This window comes from Pyrus communis, chromosome 3 (assembly GCF_963583255.1).
Source record: "Pyrus communis chromosome 3, drPyrComm1.1, whole genome shotgun sequence".
Classification (NCBI taxonomy): Eukaryota; Viridiplantae; Streptophyta; class Magnoliopsida; order Rosales; family Rosaceae; genus Pyrus; species Pyrus communis.
Window position 1 is genome coordinate 29,063,343 of NC_084805.1, and position 24,191 is coordinate 29,087,533.

Consider the following 24,191-nt stretch of genomic DNA (forward strand, 5'->3'; position numbering starts at 1 on the left):
AATTTCAAAAGAACTATGAATAAAATTATTACAACATACGATAGGATGGAGACGTAAGTACCAAAAGCCTAACATATAATATATTATTAAACATGACTTTTCAATAATAATATAAGATAAATATCAGTTTACTATCCTTAAGTTTCTTGGTTTTTAATATTTAGTACATGAAGTTTTTTCATCCCATAGTCATACCTAAAGTGTTAATATTGAGATAGTCTCATACTTCCGTTAGTTTGGCTGTTAAGTCTCTCATTAACTGATGACATGGCGCATGTGTGGACAATGACTGAGGGCCACGTGTCATTAAAGGGTCCATGTGGAAATTAAAATTTCAAAAATAAATTATTTAAAATAAAAAAAAACACCTTCGTTTTCCCCGAATCCCACCTTCTCACCCCCATCACCCACCCCTTCTCCCACCCCTCAACACTCTTTCTCTCGCACCACTCCTACCGGGACTCCCGTGACTCCTTCCCTTGCTCTCGCGAAATCGACTGCGACACTCCCGACCAACCCCACTTCGCAACCTCCACCTATAAAGTCAAGTTCATGTGTAGCTACGGTGGCAAAATCCAGCCCTGCCCCCATGACCACCAGCTCACCTACGTTGGCGATGACACCAAAATCCTTGTCGTCGATCGCAATATCAAGCTCTCTACTTTCATCTCCAAGCTCTCCTCCCTCTGCAACACCCCTAAAGACGTTGATGGATCCTCTCCGACAGCTCCGGTCACAGCTTCGGTTCAAATCGGGTCTCTCGATGCATTCTCTTCGACGGCCCCAGTCACAGCCTCGCTGACAAACCCCGATTTCCTAGGGATCGCCGCGGCGGAGAACACGTGATGTCGCAGGTGAAGATTTAGAGGTAGATCCAGGAGTTGCAGAGGATGCAAATCGTTGCTGGTCACGAGCCGAGAGGCACATAAATACTGGGGGTATTGGGTGACGACTAGGGTGGGAGGGTTTGGTGAGATGGGGTGAGTGGGATTCGGGGAAGACGAAGGTGGTTTTTTTTTTTTTTTTTTTTTTTAATATTTAATTTTCACGTGGACTGACACGTGGCGTTTAGTCATTATCCACATAGACGTCACATCATCAGTTAACGGGAGACTTAACAGCCAGACTAACGAATGTATGAGACTATCCCAAAATTACCACTTTAGGTATGACACTGAGACGAAAAAAATTTCATGTACCAAATGCTAAAAACCACGAACTTAAGGGTAGTAAACTGATATTTACCCATAATATAATTACATAAAGGAAAGTGTTATTGGCACTCCAAAAAATTCATTCTACACTCCTTACAAGTGTATTTTTCTTTCTTAATATAGAAAGTTTGGAGTGTAGAATGAGATTTTTGGACTCCAGTCTTGACTCGAGTGTTTGCCAGAAGAGTTTCTCTCGTACAACCAAAATTTTACGTATTAAAAAGATGATGGTTGAATTATTATTTAAACATTAACGTACTCATTCTTATTGATGATATATTATTTAGTTTATAAATTTAATTTCTCTAACATTACCTATAAAAGTTGGCAATTCAGGTGGGTTCAAAGGACAATATTAGTGAGATCAAGTTTATAAACTAAAAAATATGTTACTAATAAGAAATAAACACATTAATTAACATAATTTAACCATTAACAATCACATCATTTAGTTTAAAAAAATTAATTTAAAATTTGAATCTCTTTAACATCACCGACTTTTTTCATTTGTTGTTTCATATTAAATGTGAGTTGGTGTTGAAGCTATCTCAGTGGGTCATTTTCTTTATCATCAAATTCATTGTAAAAGCAAACAAGGGGAGAGATAAAAATAAAAAATAGTAGAGTTTGAAGCAAAGTAAAATGCAATGGGGACGGGAGTGGTAGAATGTGGCGCCAGACTCGCCAGTTATGTATGGGAAATTCCAGCTTGGTGTGGATTTTTCTGAGGATTATTTAGTTATAGCATCAGGGAACAAAAAGTCCTGAAAAAAATTATTGATTTTTAACCACAAGGATGTTACAACTTCGAAGTTCCTTAAACTTCAGAAGTAAGACATATTCAATAACTAAAAGTATAACACTCATTTCATACATTTCGTGAACTCTCATGCAACAGGATTTATTAAAGTAATTTCTCATTCATCATCATGTGAAAAAGTTAAAAACTTAAATATAAAACAATGTATTATTGATTTGAAAAATTGTTACAATGACATTTTTCGTATTACTTTTCTCTTGTCATCATGACCCATTGAGTGTTAAATTTGGCCAATTGAGAGAAGTAGCCCCACTTAATGGTACCGCTACACTGTTAGGTTGTTCTCCCTCATATCCCCATCACGTGATAAGTCATTTCAAGATGTTCGTATTATATACGTTTTTGCAGTGGCCGCGCAAGAATGTTCAAATAAAAGTCTTAATTTCAAAAAAAAAAAAAAAAAAAAAAAAAAAAACTTCGGTGGACCATTTCGTCGAGTACCTAGTGGGTACTTGTCAATTTCTACGGACATTTGCCAAAAGCTTATGCGAACGTATGTCAACAACTACTATGACCAGTCGAGGGCAGCAGTAGGAAATTATCGAGTAATGCTGAGGACTGTCAAGGTTTGTCAATTAAGGCATTTCATCGAGCACTTGGTTTGCACAATAAAGTCGCATACAAGAAGAGAGAAAAGAAAGAAATGGATGATAAAAGAAAACAAAATTAGAAGGAGAAAGTTATGATTTAGTTTGTCGTAACTATTTATAGAGGTCAATACAAATACACAATCAAATATACATAAAGATTTTACCAATGTTAGGATCATAAGCAACCAATGATCCCGTCTGAATTCCGTGATTGCATGTTTGTATTTTAAAATAATCACGAACATTAGAAAAAACATACATATTATTAGCCAAATTCATATAGGTGAAAAATAAAAATTGTAACGTTGGAAAAAATAACTGAAACTTTGCAATTTGAAAAGTCACGGCAGATAGTCTTTGTCGAACAGTCTAAAGTCAAACAACTTTAATTTTCCGTGTGACAAGTATCTGTATCTCACTAGATATGTCAAACTCGAAGCAATACAAAACTTTATTTTTTCCTGAATTAGACAATGATGCTTGAGCTTTTTGTAAGTATTAGCACAGACTCAGTCAAATTCGTTGAAGAAACGTAAACAAAGGGGACGAACTGGCGAAGAAATTGTGTAAAATTTCAAAAGAACTATGAATAAAATTATTACAACATACGATAGGATGGAGACGTAAGTACCAAAAGCCTAACATATAATATATTATTAAACATGACTTTTCAATAATAATATAAGGGTAAATATCAGTTTACTATCATTAAGTTTCTTGATTTTCAACATTTAGTACATGAAGTTTTTTCATCCCATAGTCATACCTAAAGTATTAATATTGAGATAGTCTCATACTTCCGTTAGTTTGGCTGTTAAGTCTCTCATTAACTAATGACGTGGCGCTTGTGTGGACAATGACTGAGGACCACGTGTCATTAAAGAGTCCATGTGGAAATTAAAATTTCAAAAATAAATTATTTAAAATAAAAAAAAACACCTTCGTTTTCCCCGAATCCCACCTTCTCACCCCCATCACCCACCCCTCAACACTCTTTCTCTCGCACCACTCCTACCGGGACTCCTGTGACTCCTTCGCTTGCTCTCGCGAAATCGACTGCGACACTCCCGACCAACCCCACTTCGCAACCTCCACCTATAAAGTCAAGTTCATGTGTAGCTACGGTGGCAAAATCCAGCCCTGCCCCCATGACCACCAGCTCACCTACGTTGGCGATGACACCAAAATCCTTGTCGTCGATCGCAATATCAAGCTCTCTACTTTCATCTCCAAGCTCTCCTCCCTCTGCAACACCCCTAAAGACGTTGATGGATCCTCTCCGACAGCTCCGGTCACAGCTTCGGTTCAAATCGAGTCTCTCGATGCATTCTCTTCGACGGCCCCAGTCACAGCCTCGCTGACAAACCCCGATTTCCTAGGGATAGCCGCGGCGGAGAACACGTGATGTCGCAGGTGAAGATTTAGAGGTAGATCCAGGAGTTGCAGAGGATGCAAATCGTTGCTGGTCACGAGCCGAGAGACACATAAATACTGGGGGTATTGGGTGACGACTAGGGTGGGAGGGTTTGCTGAGATGGGGTGAGTGGGATTCGGGGGAAGACGAAGGTGGTTTTTTTTTTTTTTTTTTTTTTTTTTTAATATTTAATTTCCACGTGGACCTTTAATGACACGTGGCGCCTAGTCATTATCCACATAGGCGTCACATCATCAGTTAACGGAAGACTTAACAGCCAGACTAATGAATGTATGAGACTATCCCAAAATTACCACTTTAGGTATGATACTGGGACGAAAAAAATTTCATGTACCAAATGCCAAAAACCACGAACTTAAGGGTAGTAAACTGATATTTACCCATAATATAATTACATAAAGGAAAGTGTTATTGGCACTCCAAAAAATTCATTCTACACTCCTTACAAGTGTATTTTTCTTTCCTAATATAGAAAGTTTGGAGTGTAGAATGAGATTTTTGGAGTGTTAATAACAATTCTCTTACATAAAATATGTCGATTTGTTGCTGATGAGACTTGTTCTGTTGATCTTGGATAAATATAATTTATCTTTCTTCCCTTACTAAAGATTTGAAATAAAGAAACTTGACAGCGTATATGTTAAACTGTTTTAATTAGCTTGAGAAAATTCTCAAAGGGTGAGCTTAAGTTTTTTTCGTTATTAACTAAATGCGTGTTAAAATTCAAAAAAGTCAAACTTGAAACAGGTATGTACAAGAAGCTGAAAAAGGTACAAGAAAAAAAGATGTTTGTAAATTGTACTATTTAATTTATTTAATTAAACTGAGAGAATTAAAATTAATGTCTAAATATACGATGTACTACAATTGCAAAATAATGAAAATTACATGTAAATTTTTTTTTTTTCACTGAAAGCTCTAATTCCAGCGAGAAACTTGCATTTAACCAGAATATTATGTGAGGAGTGCTGTGAAAACGTGTGAATATATATTTATGTAAAATAAGTGCTTTACAGTAATTTGAGATTGGGTTTACCCATTCCATATACAGTTAGTGGATTCCAATGATATATCTCTTGCTCAACGGGCCACAACACTAGAAATCGTCAAGCCATTGACCGAGCAATTGTGAGCACTTACTGCTACTTGATCATGATGATCAATACACCTCCCTGTAAAGAAGGTTTAGAAAGACAAATGGTTTCACTTTTCAACATAAGAACAACTGATGACATGATCGGCCTGTTTGCATCTTCTTGAACACACAATAATCCGACATGAACGTATCTCAGGAATTCATTTGGACTGCATGAGCCTTTCAACAACGGATCCATCAACCCCAACACTTTCCCTGCATTCCGTAATTTCCAAGCCTGCAATTACAATTTCATGCTAATTAAGAATGTAGTGATATGTTGATTATAATTTTCTATATACCTACATTAATTTGTTTGAGATATTTTTGTATAAGCTAACTCAAGTAAAGACTTTACGTACATAGCCTATAAGAGTCGGTGCACCATTTGTCGGATGAAAACCCAAAAAGTTCTTTCTCCCCATTGTGATCTCAAGCAAAAGTACTCCGAAGCTGTATACATCAAATTTTATTGAATACAATCCCTCCATTGCATACTCTGGAGCCATGTAACCACTGAATTGTAAAAAAAGATAGGAATTGGAATATGTAAGATAAATTAACTTGTCATGCCCCGATCCCGACATACGTCCACGATTGACACGTGACGTCACCACACCCCTGTTTATCTATCATGTCTCACCTTCGAGACAAGACCAAAACACAATCAATGATTCAACCATGCAGTAACTTTCTTTTATTTCATGGTTGCATCTAACCTTTGAGTTAGACTGCATACGTTCCCTAAGTGCACGATGTTAACATTTAACTACGTTACTCAATCAACAAAATCACAAATTATTTCACGAAATTTAATAAATGAACTCTATATAATTTTGCTACCTGGATTCCAAGTAATAACATGGTAAACTAATTTATAAACACAATGTCTACTGTGAGCAATTCTCATTCACTCTATTCTAGCGTTTTGGACTAACTTTATGGAAATGAGCAAGAGCAGGGATTTCGGACCACTGAATGGAATTCAACTAAAATATGGTCGCCTATCGGAATGTACCAGGTACATCTAATCCTTATAACCCTAGATAGGTAGTGATCACCCATCACAGATATACAGACACGCCCCGTTCCCGATGTTCCCCGAACACCAGGGAAGGTACGTGCTGGCCGACACCCGGGGGTGACGAAAGTCATTTATTGAAAACATGAGATCTAAAATGTGAATAAGATAAAAGAAATTTAAATATAATTAATATGCAAATGAGGAATGTGTACAGAGCATACAACTAACTACAACACTAAAAGAAATAATATAAAATTGAATGAATAAAAGAATGGATCCTACACCTAGAGGACTCGAAGATGCCGATGCAGAAATACCTTGACGCCGAGCTTGTACGCCTTAAATTCTAAGTCCTGAGGGGGTGCAAAACAAATATGAGTGGACTAAGTTAATATATATATATATATATATATATATATAATACTAAAATAGTTATCAAATTACTAACTCCCAAAGTTTTATGAAAACTAATAGCATAATAAGTGGTAGGTTTTCCGAAAATCCTAGCATGCCATAAAACATCTCAGAAAGCATATCTCGTATATAGTGTGCTAAATAGTGGTATCAAATAATAATATCTCCTAGCCTATTACCAGGTCCATGTCTCTAGACCAAAAGCCAGAGATTATTTCTCCAAGCCCCTGGCCAGCTCTATGTCCTTCGACCCGAAGCTAAGGATTATTTCTCCCAGCCCACATGCTAGCACCAGATCATCGCCCCTGGCGGAATAGTGACCACTAGATACGCACAAAAACATTGAACATAATCTTTCCAAACATAGGTACATATATCTCAAAAACATCTTCATAGTATAAAGTCATTCATCATCTATACTATAAAGAAGTGTGTGAAAACATGTTCTAAATAGTATATCGTCATCCATCAGATACCTTACAAGAACATGGGTTCAATAGAAAACATGGTATTCCAAAATATTCTAAGTAAGCATAATATCTCATAAAACGTAATCATTAAATCATGCTTTTCATATATGCATTTCTACTATGAAAACATGCATTTTAAAAGGGGTCCACTCACAGATACTCCGTCATCGTAGAGCCGTACGAAATTGGAATGATGAAATTGCCGCTATTAATTGCACCTAAGTACATAATGGGTACAATTAATAAAACTCTATTCAAACGGTTGTTTGGAAAACGAACGTCATAAACGAGTCCAAGACATCGAAATTAGCCTAGGAGGGGTTCTGGACGAAAACCCGAAAAAATCAACGTTGACCGATCAAAGTCAAAGTCAACGGTCAGCGTTGACTGGGTCAGTTAAGCCAATTCGGTCAACTGGGCTAGGTCAAAGGGTATTGGGTCAAAAGGGCCTAAGGGTTTGGGCTTCACAATCGAGCCGGGTTCTAAGGCCCAGAGGCCTTGGTTCCAAGCAATTGGGCCTTAAGGTTCATTGGGCTAAAGGCCCGTTTCACACGGCTCAAAGGCCTATTTTGGCTTTGGGGTTCTAATGGACCTTGGGCTTGTAAGCCCGGTCCAAAATAAGGGTTTTAGGAAATAAATAAAATAAAAACCAATTAAATAAATGGGTTAGGTTTAGGGTTAACGAGCCAAAGGCCCTAGCTGGTAAGGCCCAAAAGAGCATGGTTCGAAGGGTTGGGCTTAGGAGCCCGTTACTTGCCGGAGCCTTCCAAGCTTCGGTCGACACCAACACGTTACCCTAGTTGCCGATCTAGGTACCAAAACGAATGCTAGGAAGAGAAGAAGAGATTAATACCTGTGATTCACCATGGAATGGCCAAGGATGGCGGGATCTTTGTTCGACAACCACTAAGCTCGCCGGATTCTAGTTCGAGACCTTGTCGAGTTCCATAGGGGCTAAGGAGAGTGAGAGAGAGTCCACGAGGGTAGTGGTGGCGCTGCTCCGTCGTCAGTGTGCCCTTATGTGTGTGTAGATGGGTGCATAGGTTCGATTAGGGAGGGAAAGTACGAGAGAGAGATGAGTGAGATCTAAGAGAAGGAAGAGAGTAGGTGCTGACAGAGAAAGATGATGCTGAGTTTAGGGGCTACCATGTGGCAGCTAAAGAGAAGAGAATCTAACAAAACAGTTCTGGATTGGGTAGAGGTTTAGGGGACTAAAATAAAAAGTTACATAAACCTTTTTGGGGAAATGTAAAATTACACAACAATTTGGGGGTGGGGTTTCACATATACCAAGCATGATCACCCCTAAAATACATATGGTCCCCATTGCAGACATACCAGGCAAAACCATAAGCATAGTCTAATTGTGCATGTAGTGATCACCTATTGCGGATATACCAAGCATATTCACCCCTGAAGTACATATAGTCCTCCCATAGCGGATATACCAAGCATGATCACCCCTATAATGCGTATAGTCTCCCATTACGGATAAACCAAGCAGAATCATAGGTATAGTCTAATAACGTAGGCAGTGATCACCCATCATGAATATACCAAGCATGATCATCCTTGAAAAACGTATGGTCCCCTTTCGCAGATATACCAAGTAGAAGTGTACGCAATTACTAAATGCATCATTGTCGACCTCTAGTCTTAATTAGATTACTTGGGACTACTAATTCACACCATCAGATCAAGTATTATTTTGATTAACTTGAAATAGTATGATCAAAATAAATGAAACCTTTGAATGAAAACACTTTAGACAATAAGTGAAGATGCTGTTTACAAATATAGATGTACCTGAATATACAAGCTTTGGCGGTTGGTACGTACATATTTCTAGAGATACAAGTAAGTTCATTGGGATATACATACATAGATAAATGTACATGGTTACTATATAAGTAAACAATTCCATCCCTTTCAGATTTTATATGCATATATAAGTATTCGTTCAACTTCAGACATTTGCAAAAGTTCTAATAATGTTAAACCAATGAGACCTTAAATAGATATTCAATACGTATAACAATTACCATATCTACTTACAACATTTGTATCCATAAGCAACAAGGCCACTACCAACAAAAATGTCTAAATCCAACAGAACCAATCTAAAAAAAAAATAAAAAAACATACATGCATACATAAACCTTGCATACATGTCACACCATCACAGAACATGCACACCAGATCAAAGAAGGCAACAGAATCTTAGCACAATTATTACAACTAGCACATGGTATGATTTTGTAAAAATACAACCATAATGTTATGAGAGTACCAGTTATACGAAAGTCATGCATCCCTTAATAAAATAGCCTCCCATGTAAATGTTGAGTGCAATCGAATATATTTCTGTCTTTATTTCTCCCATTACATGCCCACTTACACAGTATAGTCTCTTTAGCGGAAACATTCGCAAAATCAATAATATTAAAGGCTATATTATCAGGTACAACAAAAAGAACACACAAAAATGAGAGAAAATGGATACCATTACATATCAGAATGCTATTGGTATGATGGCTCCTTGATATTTTTCTCAAACCCTCTATAACATCAGAAAACATAGTCTTTTGGAAGGTGCTTTTAGCTTATCAAATAACCTATTAGAGTCATAATTCAGCTCCACTTTTCATCATAATTACCAAATTTATGATTAAGAAAAGTAGATTAAAAGCATAATCATATATTTAATATGTTTAATAAAAACTTGAACCCGGGTATAAATGGCAAGGTTAGGCCACCCAATGGCCCCATTCCAGCAGCTTGAGGTTGAAGAATCACCATTATGCAACCCCATACAGCTCCCTGGATTCCCATTGCTTTGATCATGCTCTGATATTTTCGATTCCCTTCCCTCCTTGTGAGAGTTCCAGAGAGTTCCTGCGAAAGAGAGAGAAGCCCCCTTCCCCCGAGCTGAGAAAGAACCTGGAACAAAAGAGGGGCGTGGACCCCAGTGAACCCAAATAACCGATAGATTTATCTAGAAATGGAGGGATTTTACCAAAAAATGCCCTTGACTTTAAAGTCCTGTAAAAACTTCGTTCTACATCCAAATCTCGTTTCGTTTGCGCCCATGAGTTCCTAGCAATGAGTACTATAATATTATACTTAGTATGACTTCGTTAGGTCTATGAATTTTTTAACGATCGATGACCAAAATTCAAACTTCCTAAATAGTTTTAAGTAAGATCTAAATTCATAAAATTAAAAAATATTCCCGAAAATAATATAAAGTCCTGCTAATACATAATACGTAAATTACAATAGTGAAATCCAGGAACATGATTTCACTTTAAAATAGAGGAAAGTATATATATGTATAAGTTGAAACTTACTAGGTGCCGACAATTCTTTTAGTGTTTACTTCAGGTTGATCATCGATTCCAAACATTCTTGCCATACCAAAATCTAATATTTTTAGATTCATATTGTCATCTAACAGGATATTACTCACTTTTAGATCACGATGTATAACTCTATGCCTTAAATCTTCATGAAGATATAAATTCCTCAAGTGATTCCTCCTATTATCATGCAACGGCTTGACCAATCCAGTTGTTCACGTATTCTGAATTCAATATACTCACTTCACTTCATTAAATATATAACAATAATATTGTATCGAAGTTTGAAATTACTAATTTTTTTTCAGAATGATGTACTCTTACCAAAAAGAAAATAATCAAGACTTTTGTTTGGCACATATTCATAAACAAGTAGGGTTTCCTCTCCTTCCAAACAAAATCCCAGAAGCCTAACAAGATTTCTATGTTGAAGTTTGGCTACCAATGCAACCTCGTTCTTAAATTCTTGGACGCCTTGTCTAGAGCTTTTTGCCAACCTCTTCACTGCAATTTATTGTTCATTAGCAAGTGTTCCCTGACACATGAGGCATTTTATCCAATCAATTTCGTTGGCATGCATCTTATATATGTTTAGAATAGTACAAGTTGAACCCGAGATTCTAAGAATCGAGCACTGTATATTAAGAATCAATAATTTCAAAGACAAAATAAGGGTAGATATATGTTCGCATTTTCAATTTTCATAGCTTGAAAACTACACCAAATCTGCCTTCACCTAACTTGTTATTATCAGAAAATTTGTTTGTGGCGGTTTCAATAGTTCCCAAGTCGAATTGCAAGGAATCAACAGTCTTTGTATCATCCTTAGCTAAGACAATAAGTTTCAAAATATTACATGAAGGGACCAGAAAAACGTAGCGAGCAAATGATAACCATGCACACTCATTGAATTGAATAAATCAAACGAAAACTATTTAATGATAAACTAATCTTACTGTTTTTCAGGAAATTAAATTGGCAAAAGTTCTAACATGAGATGAGATAGTGTGACAATAAGCGTTGCAGTTACCTTCAATTTCAAGTTGTACCCTTCTTGACTCTCGAAGAAACGCATATGCCGCTGAGAATTCTAACAAAAGCAACCAAAACCACGACCACCACGGTGATGATAATTACTTTTGTGTTACTCTTCTTTGCTGCTGGAACCGGAGGTGGAATATTTGCTGGCGGCACTAAAAGTTCACGACACCATAATTTGGAATTGTTATTGAATTACAATTAATATCTTTTTGGGGGCTAGTGTATACCTTTAGGACCTTCTCTGATGGAGGCTGGCGGCGGTGGGGCGGAGGAGTAGAAGGGGTCAACTTCAAACCTAAGATTGCAACTGGGTTTTAGAATTCGTCCCCCAGCATTTCTTCTAGGAATTTGTTTTGCAGCTTCCAGAAGACACCAATTGCAATCTCCAGATAACGGGTCCTGCTTGCACTGCCCAAATCCGTACAGCGTAATGAAACCTGAAACACTCGTTTCTTTCGTCGCAAACTTGTGACTGTTATTGAAAGACTGAGCGGCCACCTCGGTGACCGTAGCTGCCAGTACCTCGTTGAACCGGTATTGGTCCGTTATACTACTTGCATTCTGCGTGTTCCACATGTACACGTAAGGCTTGTCGTCCGCCCTGGAAAAGAAGGACTCGTAGGAGTAGCGTAGCATGCAGTCGTCGTACCAGATCACCACCTCTTTTTCTACGGGGTAGCGTTGTGGGGCCTCGGCGGTTGCGGTGGCGACACAGGTTTCACAAGCGTTGGTGCCCACGACGTCGCCGCGGCAGAGGAAGAGGCCGTAGACGGTGTTGTTTGGGGTTTGGACTGTGGCGTTGTAGAAGCCGGTGGAGCGGTTGGCATTGGAGGAGAGGGTGGAGAGGAGGCGGTTGACGTTGGACTTGAAGGTGGAGTTTAGGGTGAAGGTGGTGGTGTTTGGACAGACGTGGTAGAGATAATCTGCTTCCGTATTGGTCAGAAAGCTGGGCAGAGTAAAAATGGAGAAAATCAAAAGAAGGGTAGTCCCATGCTTTTCATTTTTTGGTGATTCATCGTAACATCATTGGTTTCTGTACTGAGTATTAACAAGAGCAATGCAGGGGTGGTAGCATGACTTTTCAGTTTTGGGTATTGACCAGAAGAGTTCCACTCATACAACCGGGTTTTAGCATCAGTGCCATCAACCTCTAATAAGTGAGACATTTTTCAATGTGATCGGCGCACAATGTGGTACATCATGTGTAACTATACAAATTGTAAGATTTGTGTGTTAAAAGGTTAATAACCTAAAAAATAAAATTTCCCACCACTTACATAAAAACACGTGATGTATCACTCATATTCCCGTCACAATAAAAAATTTCTCCTAATAAGTGCTTGCAACTTGTTCAAAAGTTGCACTATTCTGTCCACTGACCAATTGTTTAGTGGTGAATTGGTAAAAAAAAAAAACAAAGGTTATTTTAGGGACACCGAATTTTTAAGCTAATTTTTTAAAACTAAATAACATAATTGTTGATAATTAAATTATGTTAATTAACGTACTTATGTTTTATTGATGACACGTTTTTTAATTTAAAATTTTAGTTTCCCTAATTTATCTTTTGATTAAGCCCACCTTGTATGTTCCTTGTGTCCATAAGAAAGGTTTAGGTTAGCTGATAAACCTTTAACCCGTGTTTGATGGTTTCTTCGTTGTCGCCTTCTTCTTCTTCTTTTGGTTTTTCAAAGTGATATGTCCATGATTGAAATGTAGCCATGAATTGACAAGAATGTCTAAACCGCCAAACAAGTTTTGTCCTAAGAGTTGAGTCGATTGGAAATTTTAGCCAAACAGTTCTAGCCTTTTTTTCCTCCTCAAATATTCAACAATTACATCTTTGATTTTTTTTTTTTTTTTTTATTTCTTTCTTTTTACAAGGCTACTACTCTTAAACTTGAACTTGGGTCTAAGGGGGCTGAAATTATCTTGACCAACCGCTATAATCAACTTCTGCTATTGAACGCATTCAATTAATGCTTTTGACACTTCTTTAGTCTTCAAAATCTTGGAAAATATTCCTCCTTTGTGGGTTTGGATTGAATCTTTTATGTTTACCTAATCTGAGTTGAATCTTCTCTGATTACCTACCCCTTTAAATTTTTGTGTCACATAATAAATTTACAGTGTACTAAAATAATTATGAATTTGCATAAAAGAACACAATCTTCGTTTTTTGCTCTATGTACGTCTATATGTTGTAAATAATACATGAAAAAAGTAGTACGTGCAATATGAGGAAGATGCTTGAAAATGATTGTTACAATAGTGAGTACCAAAATGTTTAATTCGGTTATTATAGACTAAAGGACTCGCTAAACCGTGTCAATCACGTTATGTGGAAAATCAAGACATGGAAGAAATTCAAAATACAGATTACATTTACATCTTTGATGTTTTCTATCCTAACAATGGTTGATCATCATAGGAAACGAAATTCAAGTTTCATGTTTTCTAACAAATAAATATAAACGTATATGAAGAGTCCGAGCACTTGCAAAATTTTATGCGATTTATTATCATATCAACAAATAGAAATTTCGCCTAAAACTCGTATGTGGACTCTTGCAGAACGTTCACCTTTTTAAGAATGGCTGATACTATGTCGGTAAATTTTGTTATTGTCTAGAGATGATTGTATATATAAGAAGATTTTACAATATGTAACAGTAACAACTTATCTATTCACACTATCTAGGGTATACTTCAGTGATAGATCCTTCATAAACGGACGGAGATGACTTGCTGATAGATTGAGCGGAGTCCAGCGTTGCCTCTAACATATTTCCCATTGCTCTACTTTGGAGGAAAAAGGCCGGTTGTTGAGGTAATGGCAAAGTAACAGAGTAGCTATTGAGCATGAGTACTACCGATTGCATTGTCGGCCTGTCAGCTGGATCTTCCTGAACACAAAGTAAGCCGATGTGGATGCATCTGATTACTTCAGTCCTCGAATAAGAGTCCCTCAGACACGAATCCAACAATTCCAAAGGTGCCCCATCTCTCCATAACTTCCAAGCCTGCATAAAATTCAAAAGTTTAATTCATGATGATATGTCAATGCAGGAGAACAGAACACTACACCTTTCATTTGAAGCTTACATGGCTCATGAGGTCCTCAGCTGCATTAGTCTGAAAGAAGTAACTGTTCTTCTTGCCACTGATGATTTCTAGAACTAAAACACCGAAACTATACAAATCGGACTTGATAGAAAAATGTCCATGCATTGCATACTCGGGAGACATATAACCACTACAAGGAGCATAACCATCAGTATAGAAATAATAACAAAGATGTAATGAGAAAACATTTCAGATTCAATTCGATAATTGCAAAACAAAAGTGGAAAACATTTCAGATTCAATTCGATAATTGCAAAACAAAAGTGGTCGTGAAAAAAGAATGAAATAGGTAACTTACTATGTTCCGACAATTCTATTTGTGCTTGCTTGAGTTTGATCAACCCCAAATATCCTGGCCATGCCAAAATCAGATATTTTTGGATGCATCTCCCCATCTAACAATATATTGCTGGCTTTGAGATCACGATGTATAATTCTAAGTCGGGAATCTTCATGTAGGTACATGATTCCTCGAGCAATTCCTGAAATAATCTTGTAACGTCTTGACCAATCCAATTGCCCCTGTTTCTCAGGGTCTGCAAATCATCAAAATCAAGTTATCATCGACGAACTGCTATTGCAATAGGGAAAGACTATTAGATGTTTGAGTGTACAAACCAAATAGGTAACAGTCGAGGCTTTTGTTGAGCACATATTCATAAACAAGAATCTTTTCTTCGCCTTCCAAGCAAAATCCCAATAGCCTAACCAAATTTCGATGTTGAAGCTTGGCTACCAATACCATCTCGTTCTTGAACTCTTCTGTGCCTTGGCCAGAGTTCCTTGATAGCCTCTTCACAGCTACTTCTTGACCGTTTGAAAGTGTACCCTGCGAGAAAACTTTGATCAAACAATGGAATGTCCACTCATGGCATTCTCGGACGACTTACGAGGCTCCAAAATTATTCAGATTTTGCACGCATAATAGTTGGAACTTTGTAGACCTAAAGGAGCACCCATGTCATATACTGATTAACATACCTTGTAAACTTGACCGAAACCACCTTCGCCTAACTTGTGATCATCGGAGAAATTCCTCGTAGCTGCTTGGATGGTAGCAAAATGAAATTGCAAAGACTCGACAGTAGTAATGTCATTTTCACCTGCACAACCAACCAAACCATAGAAGCACAATGTTTATAGACGAGGAATAAATGGAAGGAGAATCAACAAGAATAAACAAGAGGAGAATTGCAGAAGGATATATTTGTTTACCGCTTGGTGGGTCTGCTGCTGCTTGATTGTACTTCTTTCTTGCTCTCCTAGCTATGCAGCAGTAACCCACAACGAAAAGTAGCACAGATACAGATATTGGGACAGCAATGGCAACAATTTTACTAGTTGGGGTTTTGCTTTTTACTGCAAAATAAAAAAAACATATTGAGAAATTGGTAAAATCAGCAGCCACCGCACAAGACCATATTCCCCTGTTCTAATAAACTACCCAGTAAACTAATCTGATAATAGCAGAAATTAGGGCTTCTAAAAAGTTTAAAATGTTTGTTCACTTTACCTTTAGGCGGAGGTGGAGGAGGAGGAGGAGGAGGAGCCCCTGGTGCAGGCTCAGGTGCTGTGGCGTTCTCGGCGTAGAAGGGGTAGATTTCATACCTAACGTTACAACTCGGAAACAGAACTCGTCCCCCTTGCTTTCCGCTACAACAAATCGGCAATCGCGCTATGGCATCCCTAAAGCACCGGTCACAAGCAGCCGCGGACAGGTCCTGCGTGCACTGCCCGAGGGTATACAGCGTAATCAGATCAGCGAAGTTCGCTTGTTTTGTCGCGAACTTGTCTGTGTCGTTGGCAGCCTCGGTAGCCACCTCGTTCATACTCGCCGCCACCACCTGGTTGAACCGAGTCTGTTCCGTTGTTATGTTCTGCGTGTTGTGCAGAGACACGCGAGGCGATTCGGCCGAGGTGGAAAAGAATGACTCGTTGGAGTAGCGTAGCATGCAGTCGTCGTACCAGATCACCACCTGTTTTTCTATGGGGCAGCGTTGTGGGGCCTCGGCGGTTGCGGTGGCGACACAGTTTTCGCAAGCGTCGGTTCCCACGACATCACCGCGGCAGAGGAAGAGACCGTAGACGGCGTTGTTTGGGGTTTGGACGGAGGCGTTGTAGAAGCCGGTAGAGCGGTTGGCGTTGGAGGAGAGGGTGGAGAAGAGGCGGTTGAGGTTGGACTGGAAGGTGGAGTTTGGGGTGAAGGTGGTGGTGTTTGGGCAGACGTGGTAGATATATTCTGCTTCCGTTCTGGTCAGAAAGATGGGCAGAGTAAAAATGGAGAAAATCAAAAGAAGGGTAGTCATGCTTTTCATTTTTTGGTGATTCATCGTAACATCATAGGTTTTTGTACCGAGTATTAACAAGAGCACCTGCAGGGGTGTGTTGACCAGAGGAGTTCCTTTCATACAACCGGGTTTTAGTCTCAGTGCCATTAACGTCTCTAATAAGTGCTTGCAACTTGTTCAAAAGTTGCACTATTCTGTCAACTAACCAATTGTTTTGTTGTTTATTGGTAAAAAAAACGAGGGTGATGTTACGGAGATGAAATTTTTAAACGAAATGATGTGGTTATTGATGATTGAATTAGATTGATTAACGTGCTTATTTTATATTAGTGACACATCATTTTGTATGCAAATTTGGTTTAAAATTTGATCTTTCTAACATTTTTCAAAAAATAATCACTGCTTCCAGTTCACAAGTTTAAATTACTATTTTTATACGTGATAATCTAAATTAATTTAATTTGAATTTTAAATGGGAGATCCATTTAGCTGTGTCATAGTAAATGTGAGTTGGGTTGAAGCAATGAAGCTGTCTCAGTGGGTCGTTGTCTTTATCATCAAATTCATAGTAAAAAAAAGACATAGAAGAGATAGAAAAATAAAAAATAGTAGTAGTTTGAAGGAAAGAAAAATGCAATGGGGACGGGAGTGGTAGAGTGTGACGCTAGTTATGTATGGGAAATTCCAGCTTGGTGGGGATTTTTCTGAGGATTTTTTAGTTCTAGCATCAAGGCTCCTGAAAAAAATTACTGATGTATTACCCACGAGGATGTTAGAAGTTTCTTAAACTTCAAGAGTACGACATATTTGGATTTACTATAGTAATATCTCATTTATCGTCATGTAAAAAAGTTAAAAACTTGAAATATAAGACAATGCATTATTGAGTTGAAAAATCGCTACAATGACAACATTTATAGTTATTTTCTCTTATCATCATGACCCATTGAGTGTTACATTTGACCAATTGAGAGATGTAGCCCCACTTAATGAGACCACTACACCACCGTGTGGAAAAGTATCTCACTAGATATGTCACTGTCTCAGTCAAATTCATTGAAGAAAAGTTAACGAAGGGGACGAATATCAAATTTCGAAAGAATTAAGTATAAATTTATCATAGCATACAGATACGATGGAGACGTAAGTGCCAAAAGGGTACCATATAATATACTATTAAACATGAATTTTCAACAATAATATAATTACATAAAATCTGTTGATTTGTTTGTTGCTGATGAGACTTTTTCTGTTGATCTTGGATAAATATGATTTCTGTTTCTTCTCTACTAAAGATTTGAATCTTTGAACCAAAGGAACCTTCCAATGTATGTTAAACAATATTAATTAGCTTAAGAAATTTTTTATAGGGGTGAGCCAAATTTTTTTGTTATTAAATAAATGCGTGTTAAAATTAAAAAAAAGGTTAAATTTGAAACATATATATACAAGAAGCGATGAGGAAAAAAAAAGTGTAAGGAAAAAAGATGTTTGTGAAATATATTGTATAATTTATTTAATTAAACTGAGAGAATTAAAACTAGTTACTAAATATACGATGAACTACATTTGTAAAATAATGAAAATTACATGTAAAAATTTATTTATTTTCCCTAAAATTCAGATTCCAACGAGAAACTTGCATTTAACCGGAATATTATGTGACGATTGCTGTACTAAAAACGTATGAATATATACTTAATGGATTCCAATGATATATGTCCTCATCTCTTGCTCAACGGGCCACAACATTAGAAATCGTCAAGCCATTGACCGAGCAATTGTGAGCACTCACTGCTACTTGATCATGGTGATCAATACATCTCCCTGTAAAGAAGGCTGGTCGCTCAGGTTTAGAAAGACTAATGGTTTCACTTTTCAATATAAGAACAACCGATGACATGGTCGGCCTGTTGTTTGCATCTTCTTGAACACACAATAATCCGATATGAACGTATCTCCGGAATTCATTTGGACTGCATAAGCCTTTCAACAACGGATCCATCAACTCCAACACCTTCCCTTCATTCCATAATTTCCAAGCCTGCAATTATAATTTCATGCTAATTAAGAATGTAGTGATATATTGATTATAAATTTCTATATACCTACATTAATTTGTTTGAGATATTTTTGTATAAGCTAACTCAAGTAAAGACTTTACGTACGTAGCCTATAAAAGACGGTGCACCATTTGTCGGATGAAAGTCCAAAAAGTTCTTTATCCCCATTGTGATCTCAAGCAAAAGTACTCCGAAGCTATATACATCAAATTTTATTGAATGCGATCCTTCCATGGCATACTCTGAAGTCATGTAACCATTAAATTGCAAAAACATATGAGAATTGGAATATGTAAGATAATTAACTAAATAGAGAAAAGTATATATTTGAGTTGAAACTTACTAGGTGCCGACAATTCTTTTGGTGTTTCCTTGAGTTTGATCATCGACTCCAAACATTCTTGCCATACCAAAATCTGATATTTTTGGATTCATATTGTCATCTAACAGGATGTTACTCGCTTTTAGATCACGATGTACAACTCTATGCCTTGAATCTTCATGAAGATATAAAATTTCTCCGGCGATTCCTCCCATTATCATGCAACGGCTTGACCAATCCCGCTGTTCACGTTTTCTGGATTCTATATGCTCACTTCAATTCATTAAATATATACAATAATATTGTATCTAGGTTCGAAATTACTAAAAAATATTTCAGAATGATGTACGTACTCTTACCAAAAAGAAAATAATCAAGACTTTTGTCTGGCACATATTCATAAACAAGTAGGGTTTCCACTCCTTCCAAACAAAATCCCAGAAGCCTAACAAGCACTACTACAAAATAGGGCTTTCATGACACTTAGAAATTTTTTTAATGACATTCTTTTATTAAAAGCGTCACTAAAATAAAATTATGACGCAACTTAAAAAATATAAATAAATTAAAATAAACAGATAAGAAAACCAAGAGACAATTATCAAAAAGAGATCAGTTTCACACCCACTACAATTGCACGTTTGAACAGTTAACCTGTTCAGCCTAAATCTCATCCTTTTTCTTTAATATGCTCGTAAAGAAAAATATAACATAAACGGTTGAGTGGGACTTCGTTCCCCATTAGGACTTTGTTCTGCCATTGGAGAGGACGATATTCAACAAAAAGGCTTCAAGCCAGCAAAAGTCCCTCCCGTGCCACCGCCATCCAACCTTCTGAACACCATGCGTCGTCGCCCCTCACGGCTCCACGCCTTCGTCAGCCATCACAGGCCATTGTCAATGTTTAGGTAAATCCCTTATTTTCATTTACGTAAGTTAATTGATGATTTGAGATCTATGTGATATGGATTTTGTATGATTTAGTGTGAGTTTATCTGGGTTTGGTGCTATTTGTGGTTTTCATGTTCAATCTACTATCTAGTTTGAATTGGCTATTTTGTTGTTTGAGTAGGTTTGGATGGATTTGGAGCCAATTCGGTAGTAATGTCGATTCACATTTGATTTTGCTGTGAACTTATATTGGTTTTGTTTTTCTAATTGTTAATTTACTGAGGTTGGCATTGGTGGGCAGTTTAATTATGTAAATTGTAGGTTTCAACAACTGCTGGTGCAAAACGTGTGAAGAAAGGCTCATTAGTCCCAGAGATTTCCGCATTAAGTAGTCAGACAAATAAAGAGTCTGAGGCCTCATCCAAATCAAGTGCCTTTGCCCCTGCTACCAGTCAATCCTCCATTCATGCAAATCCTATGCAAGTGAGATTCTTTCTCTTCTTGCCTTTAATTTTTTGTGCTATTTTTTTATGAAACAGTATGATTACTGGATGCTTTTGTTACTTGTATGTACAGTTGTCCTATTTTCTAGATTATCACATATTAATGGATGCCTTTTTTTATTTTTATTGCACGGTTTCTTTAAATCAACCTTTGATTTTATACTAGAATGGTTGGAGAGAATTTATTGTTTTCGTTTATTTTCTTCCATGTGATCTCAAAACTACAGTGCACTTTTGTTGATCTTTTTGTTTGACCTGATTCATCCGTGCAGGATACGGAAATAATGATTTTAAGTTCAAATTTTTCAAGATTCTAGAGATAATCAGAATGACCCCTTGCAGTTTATTTTTTGGTTTTAGCATGTGAAAGTAAGAATTGTTATTCTTATTGATATTTTTAATTAATGTTGATAATTTTTGTGTAGAAAAGGTGGGAGTCTCTCCTGCGTCAAGGGAGGAGGATATTTGTTGTTGGTGATCTTATGCTCAACCAGATTTTGAGAAGAACCAGATTTTAAATTAAGTGAACTTACAGTTTTATTAGTAGGAAAGCTCTATACATTATATTGTCTTTTGTAATACTTCGGTGGTGGATAAATTTCAAATTTATGAAGCAATATTGTTTCATTTGAGGTCAATATCTTGCTTTCTGGATGAATTATGTAGGTCGTGCTTTCAAATTAAAAATACATTATATATGTCATCAAACATATTTCAAGACATGTATTGAACGGTTTATGACACGCTTTGTGTGTCATTGCTAATATTCAATGACATTGCAAATGGTTTCAGTGCTATAGGACATGATGCTATATAGAAATAGATGATATTTTTTTAAATCAATCATACTTGTTAGGTAATCATGACACTCATTCCTCTGTTTATGACACATTATCCGCATCTCAAATTGAAATAGATGACATACTTTTTTAAATCAATGACACTTGTTAGGTGTCTGTAGAAGCTACACATGACACTTTGCGTATGTCATGTTTAGTATACCATGATGCTCATTTCTCTGTATATGACACTTAATCCGCGTCTTAAATGGTTATAGATGACACAAGTTCTTAATTCAATGACGCTTGTTAGGCGTCCTTAGAAGTAATACGTAACACTTTTTCAACGTCATAAAAAGTATCTTTAATGACACCCACAAAGATGACACTAAATTTTTGCGTCATTAAACTTTTAACATGACCCATAAATTGCGTCATGTATGTTAAAATTTGTAGTAGTGAAGATTTCTATGTTGAAGTTTGGCTACCAATGCAACCTCGTTCTTAAATTCTAGGACGCCTTGTCTAGAGCTTTTTGACAACCTCTTCACTGCAATTTCTTGTTCATTAGCAAGTGTACATATGAGGCATTTTATCCAATCAATTTCGTTGGCATGCATCTTATATATGTTTAGAATAGTACAAGTTGAACTCGAGATTCTAAGAATCGAGTACTGTATATTAAAATTTCAAAGACAAAATAAGGATAGATATATGTTCTCATTTTTCAATTTTCATACCTTGAAAACTACACCAAATCCGCCTTCGCCTAACTTGTTATTATCAAAAAACTTGTTTGTGGCGGTTTCAATAGTTCCCATCCCAAGTCGAATTGCGAGGACTCAACAGTATTTGTATCATCCTTAATTAGCTAAGACAGTAAGTTTCAAAATATTACATGTAAGGGACCAGAAAAAGTTGCATTATTCTGTCCACTGAATAATTGTTTTGTTGTTTATTCGTACAAAAAGCTAGGGTGATCAGTTATCAAAAAAAAAAAAAAGCTAGGGTGATCCTATTGGTATATCCAATGATAATACTGTTGATGATTGAATTAAAATGAATAACATATTTATTTTCTATTAGTGACATGTTATTTTGTCTGAAATTTTAATCTAAAATTTTAATATCTTTAACATTATTCAATGATTGAATTAGACTGAATAACATATTTATTTTCTATTAGTGACACGTTATTTTGTTTGAAATTTTAATTTAAAATTTTAGTATCTTTAACATTATTCAAAAAGTAATCACCGCTTCCGAAGCTTAAATTATTATTTTTATAAGTGATAATATAAATTAATTTAATTTATATTATAAAAGGGAGATCCATTTAGGATGCAATGGGGACGGGAGTGGTAGAGTGTGACACCAGTTATGTACGGGAAATTTCTGCTTGGTGGGGATTTTTTTGAGGATTATCAAGTTCTAGCATCAAGGAACAAAAAGTCCTGAAAAAATGATTGATTATTACCCACGAGGATGTTAGAAGTTCCTTAAACTTCAAGAGTACGACATATTGGGATTTCCTATAGTAATATCTCATTTACCGCCAAGTAAAATAGTTAAAAATTTAAAAAATAGAACAAAGCATTATTGAGTTGAAAAATCACTGCAATGACATCCTTTATAGTTATTTTCTCTTACCAAAGAAAGTAAGTTTCAAAATATTACAGGTAAAGGACTAGAAAAACGTTGTGAACAAATGACAACTACACTGAAAAAATTACACAAATATAAGTGTGCGTATTGTCCCCCAGAGTTTCTTTTAGGAATTTGTGTAGCAGCTCCCAGAAGACAGGACAGGTCCTGCGTGCATTGCCCAGATCCGTACAGTGAAGTGAAACCTGTGTTTGAAAAGGAAGAGAGCAGAACACTTCAGACTTTGTTGGTGTCATTAACTAGCTAGTTAATGGTTGGCGTCTATATTTTAGTAGCCATAGGATCAAATTTGATTAATTGTTCAGATTGTGCAACTAAATTGAGAAAGATTTACATATATGAATATACCGTACTAAATAAAACATTAATATGTATAAACTGATTTTCATATAGCATTTAACAATTGGCACAAAACGGTACAATAACAATGTACTCATGTTGTAAAATTTGCACTCATACAATGACAAGAAAAGCTAAGCTCATTTGTTCATTCATTTAATTTATAAAATAAATAAAGTAGCAATAAAAAAAGCACAGCTGAGAGAAAAAGAAAGGAAAGTGCAAAGCACAACCCGAACGTGCAATGTTAGGTAACAACACACTGAGGAAGATTCAACAGACAACGAAAGAGAAAACCATTGATTTTTTTTTTTTTTTTGACAAAGAGAAAAGAACCTTTTTCCGATCATTGGCGTGGAAACTTGAACCTTGTAAATCATGTTATGTGGGAAAAAGCTTCATTGGTATTCTTCATATCATGTGGCGAGTCCACCAAGGGTTAAACTTAAAGGTAGTCAGTTGACCCCGTGAAGGCCAAAAAAAGGGTTGGGGATCAACTCCAGTGACCCCTTTGATTGTCTAGTTGATAGCTTTGGTGCCCACCATCTTTTGACGAAATGTCTGAATGAATTGCCTGAAGTTGATGTTTTTGCATACTGGAGCTTTCCTTTTAAAACAACATAGTTTTGAACCTGGTCCTTAGTTCTCAATTTTTTTTCACAAATGTTTTAAAAGAAAAAAAATATATCAATACCTCCTTATATCCACACCCA

General features: G+C 36.6%; 1 protein-coding gene and 2 pseudogenes across 1 annotated transcript; all 3 read right to left on the bottom strand.

The window, feature by feature from the left end:
• Positions 1–5,139: 5,139 nt before the first annotated feature.
• On the bottom strand, positions 5,140–12,533 carry LOC137727833 (cysteine-rich receptor-like protein kinase 10; annotated as a pseudogene).
• A 1,512-nt stretch (positions 12,534–14,045) lies between these two features.
• Positions 14,046–17,027, bottom strand: LOC137727829 (cysteine-rich receptor-like protein kinase 10). Its single transcript, XM_068466666.1, has 7 exons — positions 16,142–17,027; positions 15,844–15,987; positions 15,610–15,731; positions 15,247–15,457; positions 14,927–15,164; positions 14,608–14,758; positions 14,046–14,525 (listed from the first exon to the last, which is right to left on the bottom strand). The coding sequence occupies exons 1-7, from the start codon at positions 16,956–16,958 to the stop codon at positions 14,196–14,198; spliced, it is 2,013 nt and encodes a 670-aa protein (XP_068322767.1). The 5' UTR covers positions 16,959–17,027; the 3' UTR covers positions 14,046–14,195.
• A 1,623-nt stretch (positions 17,028–18,650) lies between these two features.
• LOC137728595 (cysteine-rich receptor-like protein kinase 10) lies at positions 18,651–23,023 on the bottom strand (annotated as a pseudogene).
• Between the last annotated feature and the right edge of the window lie 1,168 nt (positions 23,024–24,191).

Coding starts and splice junctions, on each gene's coding strand:
- LOC137727829 (XM_068466666.1), bottom strand. CDS start 16,958: ATGAATCACCAAAAAATGAAAAGCATGACTACCCTTCTTTTGATTTTC. Junction 15,732..15,843: donor AGCAGCAGACCCACCAAGCG/GTAAACAAATAT, acceptor TTGGTTGTGCAG/GTGAAAATGACATTACTACT. Junction 15,458..15,609: donor GTTTCGGTCAAGTTTACAAG/GTATGTTAATCA, acceptor GTTTTCTCGCAG/GGTACACTTTCAAACGGTCA.